The sequence below is a fragment of the Phyllostomus hastatus genome, unplaced genomic scaffold, assembly GCF_019186645.2.
Source record: "Phyllostomus hastatus isolate PE091 unplaced genomic scaffold, TTU_PhHast_1.1 phas_contig_495, whole genome shotgun sequence".
NCBI classification, from domain to species: Eukaryota; Metazoa; Chordata; class Mammalia; order Chiroptera; family Phyllostomidae; genus Phyllostomus; species Phyllostomus hastatus.
The window spans coordinates 4,032,914-4,045,113 of NW_025333895.1; the positions used below are offsets into that span (position 1 = coordinate 4,032,914).

General features: G+C 60.6%; 1 protein-coding gene across 2 annotated transcripts in view; it reads left to right on the forward strand.

Moving 5' to 3' along the window:
* Nucleotides 1-7,920, forward strand: part of STXBP1 (syntaxin binding protein 1) — a 61,983-nt gene extending 54,063 nt beyond the window's left edge. Inside the window, exons 18-20 of one of the 2 annotated variants that reach the window (XM_045845994.1) lie at nt 216-370; nt 1,873-1,998; nt 5,997-7,920. In XM_045845994.1, coding sequence (XP_045701950.1) covers nt 216-370; nt 1,873-1,982 — 265 coding nt within the window. In that variant the 3' untranslated portion in view covers nt 1,983-1,998; nt 5,997-7,920. The remainder of the gene's footprint in view (nt 1-215; nt 371-1,872; nt 1,999-5,996) is intronic. The other variant, XM_045845995.1, reaches the window with a different exon arrangement.
* The last annotated feature ends 4,280 nt before the right edge of the window (nt 7,921-12,200 follow it).

A 12,200-nucleotide genomic window follows, 5' to 3' on the forward strand; every position in this document is an offset into this window, starting at 1 on the left:
GTATGCAGAACGGTGCATGTGCAGAGCAGCGCGTGTGCAGAGCAGCGTGTGTGCACAGAGCAGTGCGTGTGCAGAGCAGCATGCAGAGCAGTGCGTGTGCAGAGCAGCACGTGTGCAGAGCAGTGTGGGGACGAGGCACGGAGGTTTGAAGCAGTGAGTACGGGAAGTGCGGACGAACGTCACTGACCTCTCTCTCCCCCCGCCCCCTCCCCCAGCGCCCGCTACGGGCACTGGCACAAGAACAAGGCGCCGGGGGAGTACCGCAGCGGCCCCCGCCTCATCATCTTCATCCTGGGAGGCGTGAGTCTGAGCGAGATGCGCTGCGCCTACGAGGTGACCCAGGCCAACGGCAAGTGGGAGGTGCTGATAGGTGAGTGGGCGCGCTTTCTGGGGGGAGGGGCCGCTTCCCCGCACTGTGGCTCCATTCCATGCTTCGGTGTTTGGTTCTGTCTCTGACTGTCTGTGGCCACCGCCAGACTTAGCCTCTGGCCAAAGCTGAAGGGGCGAAGGGTTCCTTCCTCCGGGCTGCGCCGTCTCCGGACGAGAGGCAGCTGCGTGCGGTGGGCAGTGCCTGAACTCAGACCCCACGGGCCCCAGGCTCCCTTTCCTCCTGCCGCCGCCCTGCGGGTGTCTCCTGGGGCACTCACCCCGCCTCTGCAGGCTGCCGCCTCCTTGTCCAACCAGATGGGGCCGAGAACACCCACCTCCAGCCTCCAGCTAGGCCTGAGGCGGGACTTGTCAGTGTCCCGGCATCAGTGACGAGAAGGGGAACTCTGACCCCGACCTTCACCTCTCAGTCGGAGACGGCAGACACTGCCCAACACGTCAGCCTGACCGCTGGGCTCTGCTGAGGGGCCCCCTGCCTGGTCCTCCTCCCTCCTGAGCTGGTCGCCCCCTTTCTGGTGCTTTTCGGCGGCTTCCCAGAGGACCCCGGACGCCTGGAAGAGCTGCCTTACTGCAGCAGGCGGTTTCCCTCCCTTTTCCGAGCCCGTGGGCGGGTCCACAGCTCCTGGGGCTGGAGGGGAGAGAGTGAGCTGGGGGAAGCCTTGCTGTCTCCAGAGGTGTTCCTCCCCGTCCCGTCTGCCCCCTGATGACATGGAGCAGCACTCGTCCGGGCGCCTCTTGGCCATAATTGGCCCGAGGCTGTCGGCACGCACTGCCCCAGCGGGTCCTGCGCTGTCCCCTATCTCGGTAAGACGTGTCGGCTTTGTGCCTCTGCTTCAGGGTGACCGAGCACAGTGCCCCCGAGGCCCTCAGAGGGAGCAGGGTCCACAGGCCAGTCCGTGTGGCCGCGGCTGGGTGTCTCCAAGATGGGCCCGGCACTGTCCACCGCCTCCTAGCTGCCGCTGCTCAGTGGGGAGATGGGCCTCCTTCCTCCCTTCCCCACGCCCTGCAGCTTCCCGTCTGGCCGCCACTTCTGCCTGCACTGTGTCCCCCTCTTTGTCACGTAGGCCCCAGGATGCAGCCCCCCGTGTTCCCTGCTCGCATACGTGTTGCATGTGTGTGTTGCATAATCCCCAGCTCAGACACAGCTGGGCAGAAGCTGTCAGAGCCGGGCTTGGGGGTCACCCTCCTTCATCAGCCTTGGCCCTGACCCGAGGTTCCCCGCTGGGGGGTGGGAGCCCGGGGGGAGAAGGGGGCCCACAGACTCACGGAGGGCCTGGCTCCGACAGCCGACGTCCGCTGGGTGGCCTCACGGCTTCGTGCACGCCAGCCATCCTCGCCGTGTGTGTGCGTGTGTGCGTGTGCATGGGCGCGTGTGAGCACCTTGCTTCCTCACCCCCGCTGGCTGCGTACCACGTAGGCCTAACTTGGCATGCTCCTGTAACGTACCTGTGTTCAAGCAGTCAGCTGGCCTCTGTTCTCCCGCAGGTTCTACTCACATTCTCACTCCCACCAAATTTCTCATGGACCTGAGACACCCCGACTTCAGGGAGTCCTCTAGGGTATCTTTTGAGGATCAGGCTCCAACAATGGAGTGAGAGCCAAAGAGACAAAGTAAAAGCAGCTTATTACAGAAAAGAAACTCTTCCACTCCGAAGGGTTTTCTTTGATTATTCCGTCACTCTTTTTTATTTTTTCCTTTTTAGTTTATTATTTATTTGACTTTTTTTTTTAACAAGAAAATGCTTGCAGTTGTTCACACCGATTGAAAATGTGTCCGATGCTGCCTTCCCGCACCCTGCCGCGGGGGCCCCCTCACGCCTTAGCTGCCCGCTGCTCAGCCCGGCAGCGCCGCCGCTGGGCCTCACCCCGCACCCGGGACTCGCCGCCGTGAGCAGAGGGGCCAGGAGTTGAGGGATGCCAGAGGTCCGGCGCCCGAGCCCGCGGGCTCGGGGGCGAGTGTGTGGGCGCCCGAAAGAGAGCGCACCGGGTCCCAGTGGGGACGCAGGGTGGGCACTTCCAGAAGGCGGCCTGCGGGCGTCCGAGGGGCGGCGGCCTGACCCAAGAAGGCAGAGCCCCCAGGGAGACGCCCGCGGGCCTGATCACAGGGCAGGCTCCAAGGACAGCATCGGAATAGACTCTGAGGCCGTGGTAGTTAGATGTGCAGATGCCTCCTCCTGGGGGCAGGCACTTACCCCGGGGAGCAGTTTCTAAGGGGTCATGGGGTCACACGCCACCACATCCTTGGCGGACCTCAGCCGTCCGCGGGAGGAGCCGTGTCTCGTGTCCCTCTGGGGCAGACGGCACCCGCTAGTCACTTGCTTTTTCAGTAACTGCTTTGATTTTCCTTCTCCCCTGATCCTTGCATGCGTCAAGTGACCGCACCCTCCGTTCCCCTGACGCCTCCTGGCAAGATCTGGGAGCCTTCAGGGAGCAGCCTCTGCTCTTGCAAGAGCGGCTTCTCGCTCCCGCCGCTCTGTCCCTCATCGCGGTCCCCCTGGACCGCTGTCCGGAGGGGGGGTAGGTTACCCAGACTTCATTCCTGCCGCGCTCTCTCCTCTCTTCTCCCCCGCCCTGCGCGCCGGGAGCCTCCTCTGACGAGCCGCAGTGGCAGACCGGTGCGGAACCGAGCTGTGACATCATTCGGGCCTTAGCCTCGGCACCCGCTCCGTGAGGAGGCCACAGTTCGTGTGCCTGGCTTCACACAGGCCATCGACAGTGGACCCCGAGGACAGCCCCTCCCCTCGGGCTGAGACGTGGCCTGCTGGGTCTCAGAACGGGAGGCACCTGGGAAGGGTGGGGACCAGAGTGCGGGGCACAGGGAGGCCGGGTCACAGGGTGCCGAGGCTCCCCCAGGCTCTGACCATCTGCAGTTCGGTCATTCCGGCTGGTGACCCAAACAGACCGTGCAGTGCGCCCACTTGCGCGCACTCCCTGGGGACCTCGGAGGAAGGGCCCATCGGGACCGCGGCCGGGAGGCACAGGGGGCTCGTCTGTGGGCAAGGAGTGTGCTCGTCTGCCAAGGATGCGCCCCAGAGGTCGGACTGCTGCCCTCCTTCTCTTCCCTTCCCTGGGCACAGGCTGCCCCGGGCAGCAGGGAGGTGAGAGACAGCAAGCGGCCATGAGCCAGGACGCCAGGGCCGGCTGCTCCCCGGGGCCTCCCACCCTGCCCAGGCTGTCTTCCCAAGGAAAGCCCAGTGGTGCACAGTGACTGGAAACGGCCATTGTTTGGGAGCCCCTTGGTAATCGGAGCTGTCTGGTTCTGTGTGCAGGTGGCAGGCGGGTGGGTGGCGCTAACCCCGAGATGTCCTTGAAGACGCAGAAGGACAGACACCGAGTCGAGGCAGCCGCAGTGGCAGCCACTTTGGGGTCTGAAAGAGTCACGAACCCAGACCCCACAGGCCCCTGCTGGGCCTCAGTCTGGGCTCCCGCTTCAGGAGCAGCCTCTCCTCCGCAGACCAGTGTCCTCTGCTTAAGGCTCGATCCGCAGGGAGGGTCTCAGCCGCCGTCAGAGCAAAGGGAGCACAGAGAGACTCTGGTTGCACACTTGTGGCTTCTGGAAGGCTTTGTTGGATTTTAGAGAGTTCCGGTAGAAAAGAGCAAGGCCCAGGGCCCTGACACCAGGCAGGTCAGAAAGCGGATTATGATCTGCCTCCCGCTCTTCCGTCGCGACTGTCTCGGTGACCGCAGGCCAGGGCTGTGCGGAACGTTGGCGCGCCGGGGTCGTCTCCTCCCGCACGCTGGTATTTGCAGTGATGTGGCTTTCGGGACCAGACTCGTTTTCTTGCTCAGCCGTGCACGGGTGCCCCCCACGGGCCCGTGCACGGGTGCCGGTGCACGGCTCTGTTTCTCCCGGAGCCAAGGCCGGCGCCCCGGGTCTGGGCTGGAGGGCAGGTGCCACCGCCTCGCTGGGACCCCTGCTGATCACTCCTCTCTTCAGATTGTCTGGACACGAGCCTGTTCGTTAGATCTTCACCCCTGCGCTCTGGGTGATGTTCTGAGAGCGCTGATCGCCAGGGACTCGCAGAGGCCACCGGGGGTCATGAAAGGGGGCTGGCTGAGAGGCGGGGTGAGCATTCGGCTGGGGGAAGGTTTTGGTTTTCTGCATGGAGCATTTTGCCTTATTCCGGATTGGGGTCAGACAGGCTTCGTTTTTCAGTGGGACGGAGACCGGAATCTGAATGCAGAGCCCACCCACTGCCCGTCCGTAGACAGCTTTAACTCTCTGCAGGCATCGTGGGGGGGGGGGGTACAGTCACAGCAGCAGGTGTGCTTCGGGGGAAAGGAGCGTCGTAACAACACCCAGGACGTACTGCTGTCCCCCCTGTCGCGTCTGCAGAAGGAGCTGCAGGTCTGCGGAATCACAAGTCAGGCTTAGAGCTCGGGGAGGTCACGCTCGGCGGGTGGGAAGTAGCAGTGACAGGTGGCTGGGGCCTGAGCCGCAGAGGACGGGATGTGGGCAGAAACCCCTCACACCAGGGAAGGCCCTACAGGCTTTCTGCCGGTTTGGACTGACCGGGGTCCGAGGCCCGAGGCCCCGGCGGTCTCGGGCCCGCTGAGCACGCAGTGGGCGGAGGCACAGGGGCCCTTGTGGGGGTGTGGAATCACGCCCCGCGAGCCAGCCAGAGCCTTGCCTCCTCTGCCCGCCCTCGCCCTCGGGGTGGAAATCTGGCATCCCGAGGTCTCTGTTCCCCTCCCCCGTACCCTGGCCCGCATCTCCAGGGAGGCACATTTTCAAGTACGGATTTCTTTTGTTCAGTTCTCCGCCACCGGGACGTCTTTCTTTGAAGCCCGCCGCTGCATGTGCGCGGGCCTCACGCATACATATCCCCGAGCCGCTTCTGTTCTGTTTGAGCGAGTCCATGCCCAGCCCGCTCGGTCCATGCATCTTTTTTTACTGCACTTCCTAGATCTCTCTCTCCTTACGAGAAAGGACTTCATTTATTTTTATTTCATATTTTTTCAGTAGAAGTATATCTAATTCCATTAGCCTAAATTTTTGCAAGCATTTCTAATCTCTTACAATGCACGGTGTCTGCAAGGTAAGGCCTCAGGTACCCCGGCCCCTCCCTTTCACACCTGAGGCCCCGCCCACCACGGCAGTGCCAGCCCGCTGGCTCCAGAGGTCAGTGACTTCCCCCAGGGTGTTCCGCCCGCCCGTGGACTTCCCCCCACGCACCGCACCGCTCTTTCCACATACAGGCCCCTCATGACCCTGCCCGCCCCCCCCACCGTGTCCCCTGCCCTGTGGTATGGAATTCCTCCCCCTGCTTCCCCTCGGAGTTCACAATGCAGCCACCCTGTCCCTGTCCCCTGTCCCCTGGCAGACGGCGCTGAGCCCTGCGTGAGGGGCACGCTCCTTCCCTGGTGCAGCCTCGACCCCGCCTGAGCCGGAGGATGTGTTTTGTTTATCCGCAGCCCCCAGACGTCTCCCAGCCCTGTGGCGGCTTGGCCCCGAGCCCCAGCGCCCAGCCCCCTCCTTGCTCCCACTGACCAAGACTGGGGTGGGGGTGTGGGGAGCGGGGACACTGGCCGGGAACCCAGAGGAGCAGGGAAGGAGAGAGTGCGCCGGACCGGAGCCGGTGAGCTCACTGTCTTTTCTGCCTCCCCAGGATCCACGCACATTCTCACCCCACAGAAACTGCTGGACACGCTGAAGAAGCTGAACAAAACAGATGAAGAAATAAGCAGTTAAAAAAATCAGCCGCCCCTCCCCAAAGCAAGCGAGCACCCCTCCCCCAGTGCTCCACCTCCACCTCCTCCTCCTCCTCCGAGGCTTCGCTGACCCTCCTCCCCACCTCCCGCTCTGCACGCCCTGGCCGGCGCAGCCGCAGCCGCCGCTGAGTTCTCGTGTTTAATGACGCCCTCTTCTCGTTTGAAACGAAGAAAATAATGCATTGTGTTTTATAAAAAGACTCTCTTCTATATGCGCCCTAAAGGGAGAAGCCGGTGCGTGAGGGGCGCGCTGCGGGAGCAGTCCCGGAACTGCTGAGAACGAACGGACGCCTTCTCCCCACTAGTAGTTAGGGTTCCCTGACCTTGTACATAACCCGGTGCGACTTGTGCAAATTGCTTGAGTATGGGACGGTAGACGCTTGGGAGTTTTGAAAAGCCTGTCCTGGGCTGTTTCTGTTTTTTTCTGGGACTCAGAGGTCTGTGCCGGAGTCCCGCAAACTGAGGGTAGATCTGCTCCGTGGCTCCGGGTCCTGCCCCCGGTGCCCGCTCTCATCCACATGAGCTGGGCGGTGAAGAAGCTCAGGCGGCATCTCGGGGGTAGGGGGGCGCTGGAGCCGGAACCAGCCTCTTTGCTTTCCCCGGAGGCCCGTACCCTGGTGCGGTCCATGTGAAGTCAGGCCGCGTGCCGGCTGGCGTTCCGCCTGTCACAGCACCCTCCCTGGCCCGTGTCCACAGGGCCGGGGTCCTGAGGGGAGACAGTCTGCAGTCTAAGGCACCGGGCCCAGACAAGTGAGGGGCAGGCTCCCGCTGGGGACCTTGTCTCTCGGAGAAGTGGTCCGGCCTGATCCCTCTGACCAGAGCGGGGTCGGCCTGGGCAGAGCTCAGGGGTCCGGGAGGGACTGGAACAGGAGGGCTTCTGCCGGCGGCGGGTCGGAGGGCCCCTTCCCGGAGGCGTCAGGCAGCCGCAAGGACCGCCCCTGGATTTAGACAGGCGTTTTCCCACCCAGATTACCCTCAGTTTGAGATACTCCCTGATATTTTATTTTTTTTTTGTAACCGGGATTGTGGTCATCGTGCTTGTAGAGAAAATGATCATTTTATTCTCTGTATAAAACTTAGCTGTATAAAACTTAGCTCTAATGCAAAAACTAAAGAAGCAAATGCCGGCAGGACGTCTCGCCAGCCTCGAGACTCAGCAGCTCCCGTTCCCCGTGAGCGAGCGCGCCCTTCGTTCTGCTGCTGTGGCCGTGAAATACAATGACAGTGGAAGTCACAAAAATGTCCCCTGTCCAGCCCCCTGCCGCCCTCTGACTCCTGCAGACCGTGTGTATATTACTGTCTCGTGACGTCGTTGCAAACGTGATGTGTGCTAGTTCGCCTCGGCCCCGCCCCCCCAGAACACGTCCCCCGCCCGGTAGGTGGTAGGTGCACCGCCACATCCTCTCCTCCAGGCTGCGAACCCTCCGCCCTCGGCACTCAGACCGCTCCCAGGTCTGCCCCTCCCCCCGGGTAGCTTACTTCCCCGGGACAGAGCCGCGAGGTACTCCCGCATCGGTTGTCCCTTCCCGCGACATCGGTTGTCCCTTCCCGCGACGGCTTGTTCTGTCCCCTCCCCCGGCCAACAGTGCTCACGCCGCAGGGCCTCGTTCGTCAGACACGTTGGTTTTCCTTTCCTTGTTATTTATATAAAGATAATTTATCAAAAGGATATTTTAAAAAAAGTTAGTCTGTCTTGAAACTTGTTTACCTGGAACTTACCCGAATCTTAGTGTTTGAAAGTACTGAAGCACAAACATGTATCATCTCTGTACTGTTCTGTACGAAAGCACTCAGTCTAATAAATAAACACATCAGCGCCCACTCCGTGTCCGTGGCGACTCTCGACGGGTTTCACTGTGGGAAGCGGAAGGAGAAAGGCTTTTGCGGTGGTCCACGGCAGCGGAGTCCAGCCACCCGGCCCTGGCCTGGACTTCTGGCTCCGGGCGACCATTACTTGCATTAAGATCTGCAGCTGTGGGCCCCGGCTGGTGTAGCTCAGTGGATTGAGCGCGGGCTGCGGAACCAAAGCATCGCAGGTTCGATTCCCAGTCAGGGCACATGCCTGGGTTGCAGGCCACGGCCCCCAGCAACCGCACATTGATGTTTCTCTCTCTCTCTCTCCTCCTCCCTCCCTTCCCTCTCTAAAAATAAATAAATAAATAAAACCTTTAATAAATAAATAAAGATCTGCAGCTGTCTCACGTCTGGGGACAATCCGTGAAGCTTGTCCGGGCCCCGGCAGCAGCGGGACACGGCGTGCGGACGAGGCAGTCCTTCCCTCGCCCTGTGCTCCCTGTCGAGAGCGTCCCTGTCTTAGAGCCCGCGGGGCGCTGCCTCTGCAGATGCTCCCGACTCGAGCTGCGGGGACAGCCTGTTGTGGGCGTGCGGTGAGTCACTGCACCCGTGGCACGGCTCCCTTCAGCTCCTGATGCCACCACGCCCTCTGGCCCTCTAATGAACTTCCTTCCAGACCCGACGCTGGGGCCTGTCCTGCTGGCCTCGAAGGCTGTTTGTGACCCCGGGTGACTGTGATGAGTTCGGCCCGGTCCGGGCAGCAGACCAATGAGGTAGGGCCGGGTCGCACTGGGAACCCGCTAGGATTCCGGGCCCAGGGAGGCGGGGTGCGTTGCAGGGACGCTTCCTTTGTCTCGGTCACTCTTTCATCCACATCCCGCCTCCTTCACCGCAATGCAAAATCTAACAAGTCAGGGCCAGTCGGTGAAGGTCAGTCTAGGTCCCCAGCTCAGCGGTTGTCTCGTGGGACCCGCCCTGAGGAAGGTGACAGTGACCGTCTGCTGAGCTGCTGCTCTGAGTCAGGCCCCTCAGGCACCTTGTCTGTTGGGCGGGCTCCCTCCCTCCCGTTCTGCAGGTGAGGGAGCTGGGCTCAGAGAGGCGCAGCGACCCACGAAGCACGTCCCCCTGGGGAGCGTCAGACACTCGTGGTCTTGTATCCCCCGTGGCGTCCCTGGTGACCAGAACGCCTTGGAGTGAGGTCCAAGCTCAGCATTGTTCAATTCTACATTGTCCTGCTTGGAGCTCACAGTAAAGCAAAGTGAACCCCATTTGCTCCCTCATCCCAGGGCCGCCTATACCCTCCAGAGCCAGAGCAGTGGCTTGCTGTCCTTGACTAAGTCTCTGACACCCTTTGACCCAGGGGCCCTGGCGCTCCCTCCATTCCAGCCCCCTCTCCTCCACCCAACGGCAGACAGGGCTGGCCCTTGTTATGCTCCTGCCGGGAGTCCCGGTTCTGCAGCTACACCGCTCAGGAGGAGCCTGCGAGTCGTTCCTCCAAAGAGCCCCCAGTTGTATTCAATAGTCTTCGGAGGGGAGAGGGCTTGAAACAAACCCAAGTAGATGGCGCTGAATCCATAACGAGCAGTACCTGTCGCAACCGAGACAGGTCTGTGAGCTGCAGCCGGCCGCTTGGCCTTTCCGGGAGCTCAGGTCCAGGCTGGGGGTCTCAGCCACACCCTGCTGAGGGGCCTGTATGGCTGTGACAGGCCCTCAGTGTGACAATAGACATTCGCTCCCGGGAGGCAGAATGGCAGAGTGACTAGGGGCACAGAGCTTGGCCTCAGGCGAGCCTGGCTCACATCCATAGGACCGTGCTGAGCAGCCTCGTCCCCTCCTGTGAGTGATGCCCATGAGGGGTGGTGCCGAGCTGAAGGATAGTTTTGCTGGGTCTAGAATCCTTGGTCGACAGCCTCTCTTTCAGCATTTTCTCATTCTGCTGCCCCTCGCCTCCGTGGTTTCTCCTGAGAGGTCAGCCGTTAATCTGATTGAGGAGCCGATGCATGTGATGAGTAGTTTCCCTGTTGCTGCTTTCTAGGTTCTTTTGTCTTTGTCTTTCTGCAGTTTTACTATGCTATGTCTAGGTGTGAATCTCCTTGAGTTTACTCAACTTGGAGTTCATTGAGCTTTCTGGATGTGCTTGGTGTTCACAACCCGGAAGCTCCCCAGGCCCCACGTTTAGGAGTTGTTACGGAGGTTTCACCGGGTAGGACGGTTGATTAAATCACTGGCAGCTGATCATTGCAATCAACCTCCACCTCTTCTCTCCCCAGAGGTCCAGGGTGGGGCTGGGGTAGGGCTGGGGTCTGCTGAAAGCTCTAACCCTCTAATTATGTGCTTGGTCTCTCTGGTGAACAGTCCCCATCCTGAAGCTGTCCCCAACTCAGGAAATACCGCATTAGCATAAGTTTCAAGTATGGTCCAAAGGGGCTTGTTATAAATAACAAAAGACACTCAGGAAGTTTTTCAAGAGCTCTGTGCCAGGAACCCGGGAGCATATATATATATATATATATAATACCACAGCAAATAAGAGTGGGTCATTGCTCAAATACCACACTCATTCTTAGGGAGAGTTAGATTTTCTTGAATGAATGCCTTTCTATTTCCTGTATGCCCTTAGAACAGTTTCCAGACACTTTAAATCATTGTTTCTTTAAAAAAAAAATCTTCACCACTTAAATGGTTGTTTTGCTGAAGGGAAGGTGGATCGAGCTCCTTGCTGTGTTATTCAGGAATTTCCTCCATGTGTGGTCTTAAGTCAGTGAGCAGATGTTTACTGAGCGCCTACTATGTGCCAACTTTCATCCCAGGCGCTGGGGATGCAGCCACGAACAAGACAGACTGGGACTCAAGAACTCACACTAGTGGGTTCTCTCTCTGTCTCTCTCTCTCTGTCTGTCTGTCTCTCTCTCTCGCTCACACACACACACACACACACACACACGCCCTCGATAAATGAATTCATCAGGCCTGTGTGCTCCACAGAGGCAGGCAAGGTGTCCGGCATGTTTAATGATGCCTTGCCACGCCCCCGTCAGTGGGGGTGGGGCCTGGGCTTCCTTCCCTCCAGGGCCTCCCAGAGCTGGTGGTGCCCCGGCCTACCAGCCACTGTGTGCACTTCACTGCTCCTCTCAGAAGACTCAGATCACAGAGTCTGGCAGCTCCAGCAGCTCTGGCCCACCTGCACCAGCCCCCAGCGTGGGACACAGAAGGCAGTTCAAGGAGCAGCAGTGAGATGGTGCCACTGGGGAAGGTGATGAAGACCTGTGGCCCCAGCAGAGGGAGCTATGGGGAGACTCTCCAAACGAACTCCAGGAAGAGGCATCCTTCAACCTGGAGCACCCCCTTCCCCACCCCCACCACCCAGAAGGCTGGCCAGGAAGCCCAGGTGGCCACATTTATAAACCTCACCCTGCCCCCAGGAGCCACCCCGGTGCCAACAGGAAGGAGTTCAGTTCCCAGAGCTGACAGCTTCTGTGGGCTCCCGGCAGCCTGAGGGGCTGCTGACCGTGCTGCCCACCGGGCTGGGGGTTCAGAGCTACCCAGGAGGCGTGAGGAGGGAGAGGACAGCTGGCCGATGCAAGCACCATGGGGGTCCTTTGCCTGGGCTGGGCCACTGTGGGAGAGCCCCCCAGGTCAGGGAGGAGGCGATGTCCTGCTGAGGGGGTGCATTGCTGTGAACTAGGGGGGCCGGTCCCAAATCTTGGGCACTGGGTCAGGCCTCTCTCCCTGGGGGCGTGTATTGCCCCATCTGCGGTCCAGGGCAGACAGACTCGAGCCCGCTTTGAACCGGCCACTGCTGCAACCTGCCTCACCGCTGGAAGTGCCCACCCACCTCCTGTCCCCGGCCCCTCCCGGACCCCAGGCACGTACTGCAAGTGTCCCGCTGTTCACAAGATTTATCGCTCGGACCAACCCCAAGTGCTGGAGGAACCCCGCGCCCCCTCTTGTCTAGCCATCAGACTTTCAGGTGGACCACATCATTCCTGACGAGTGCCGGGCCCTAGGACAGCAGGGAGGGAGAGGACCTGCCGCTGTCCGGGAAGTGCCTGGGCCACTAGCATGGGGGGAAGAGCGGTTTCTCCGTTGCAGCGCCCCCTGCAGGCCAGAGCTACAGAGCAGGCCTCTGTCTGCCAGCGTCAGCGTGGGGCACGTGGGGCACTTCCATGGGGCCGCCCTGGGACCCCAGTGTGGGAGCCTCTATGTAACACGTCCATTTCGAGCATGTGAGAGAGAGGCTGCTGCACCCTAGCATGTCATCAGTTTGGCTCGGATAAAAAAAATATAATATAAACATCCATTTCTTC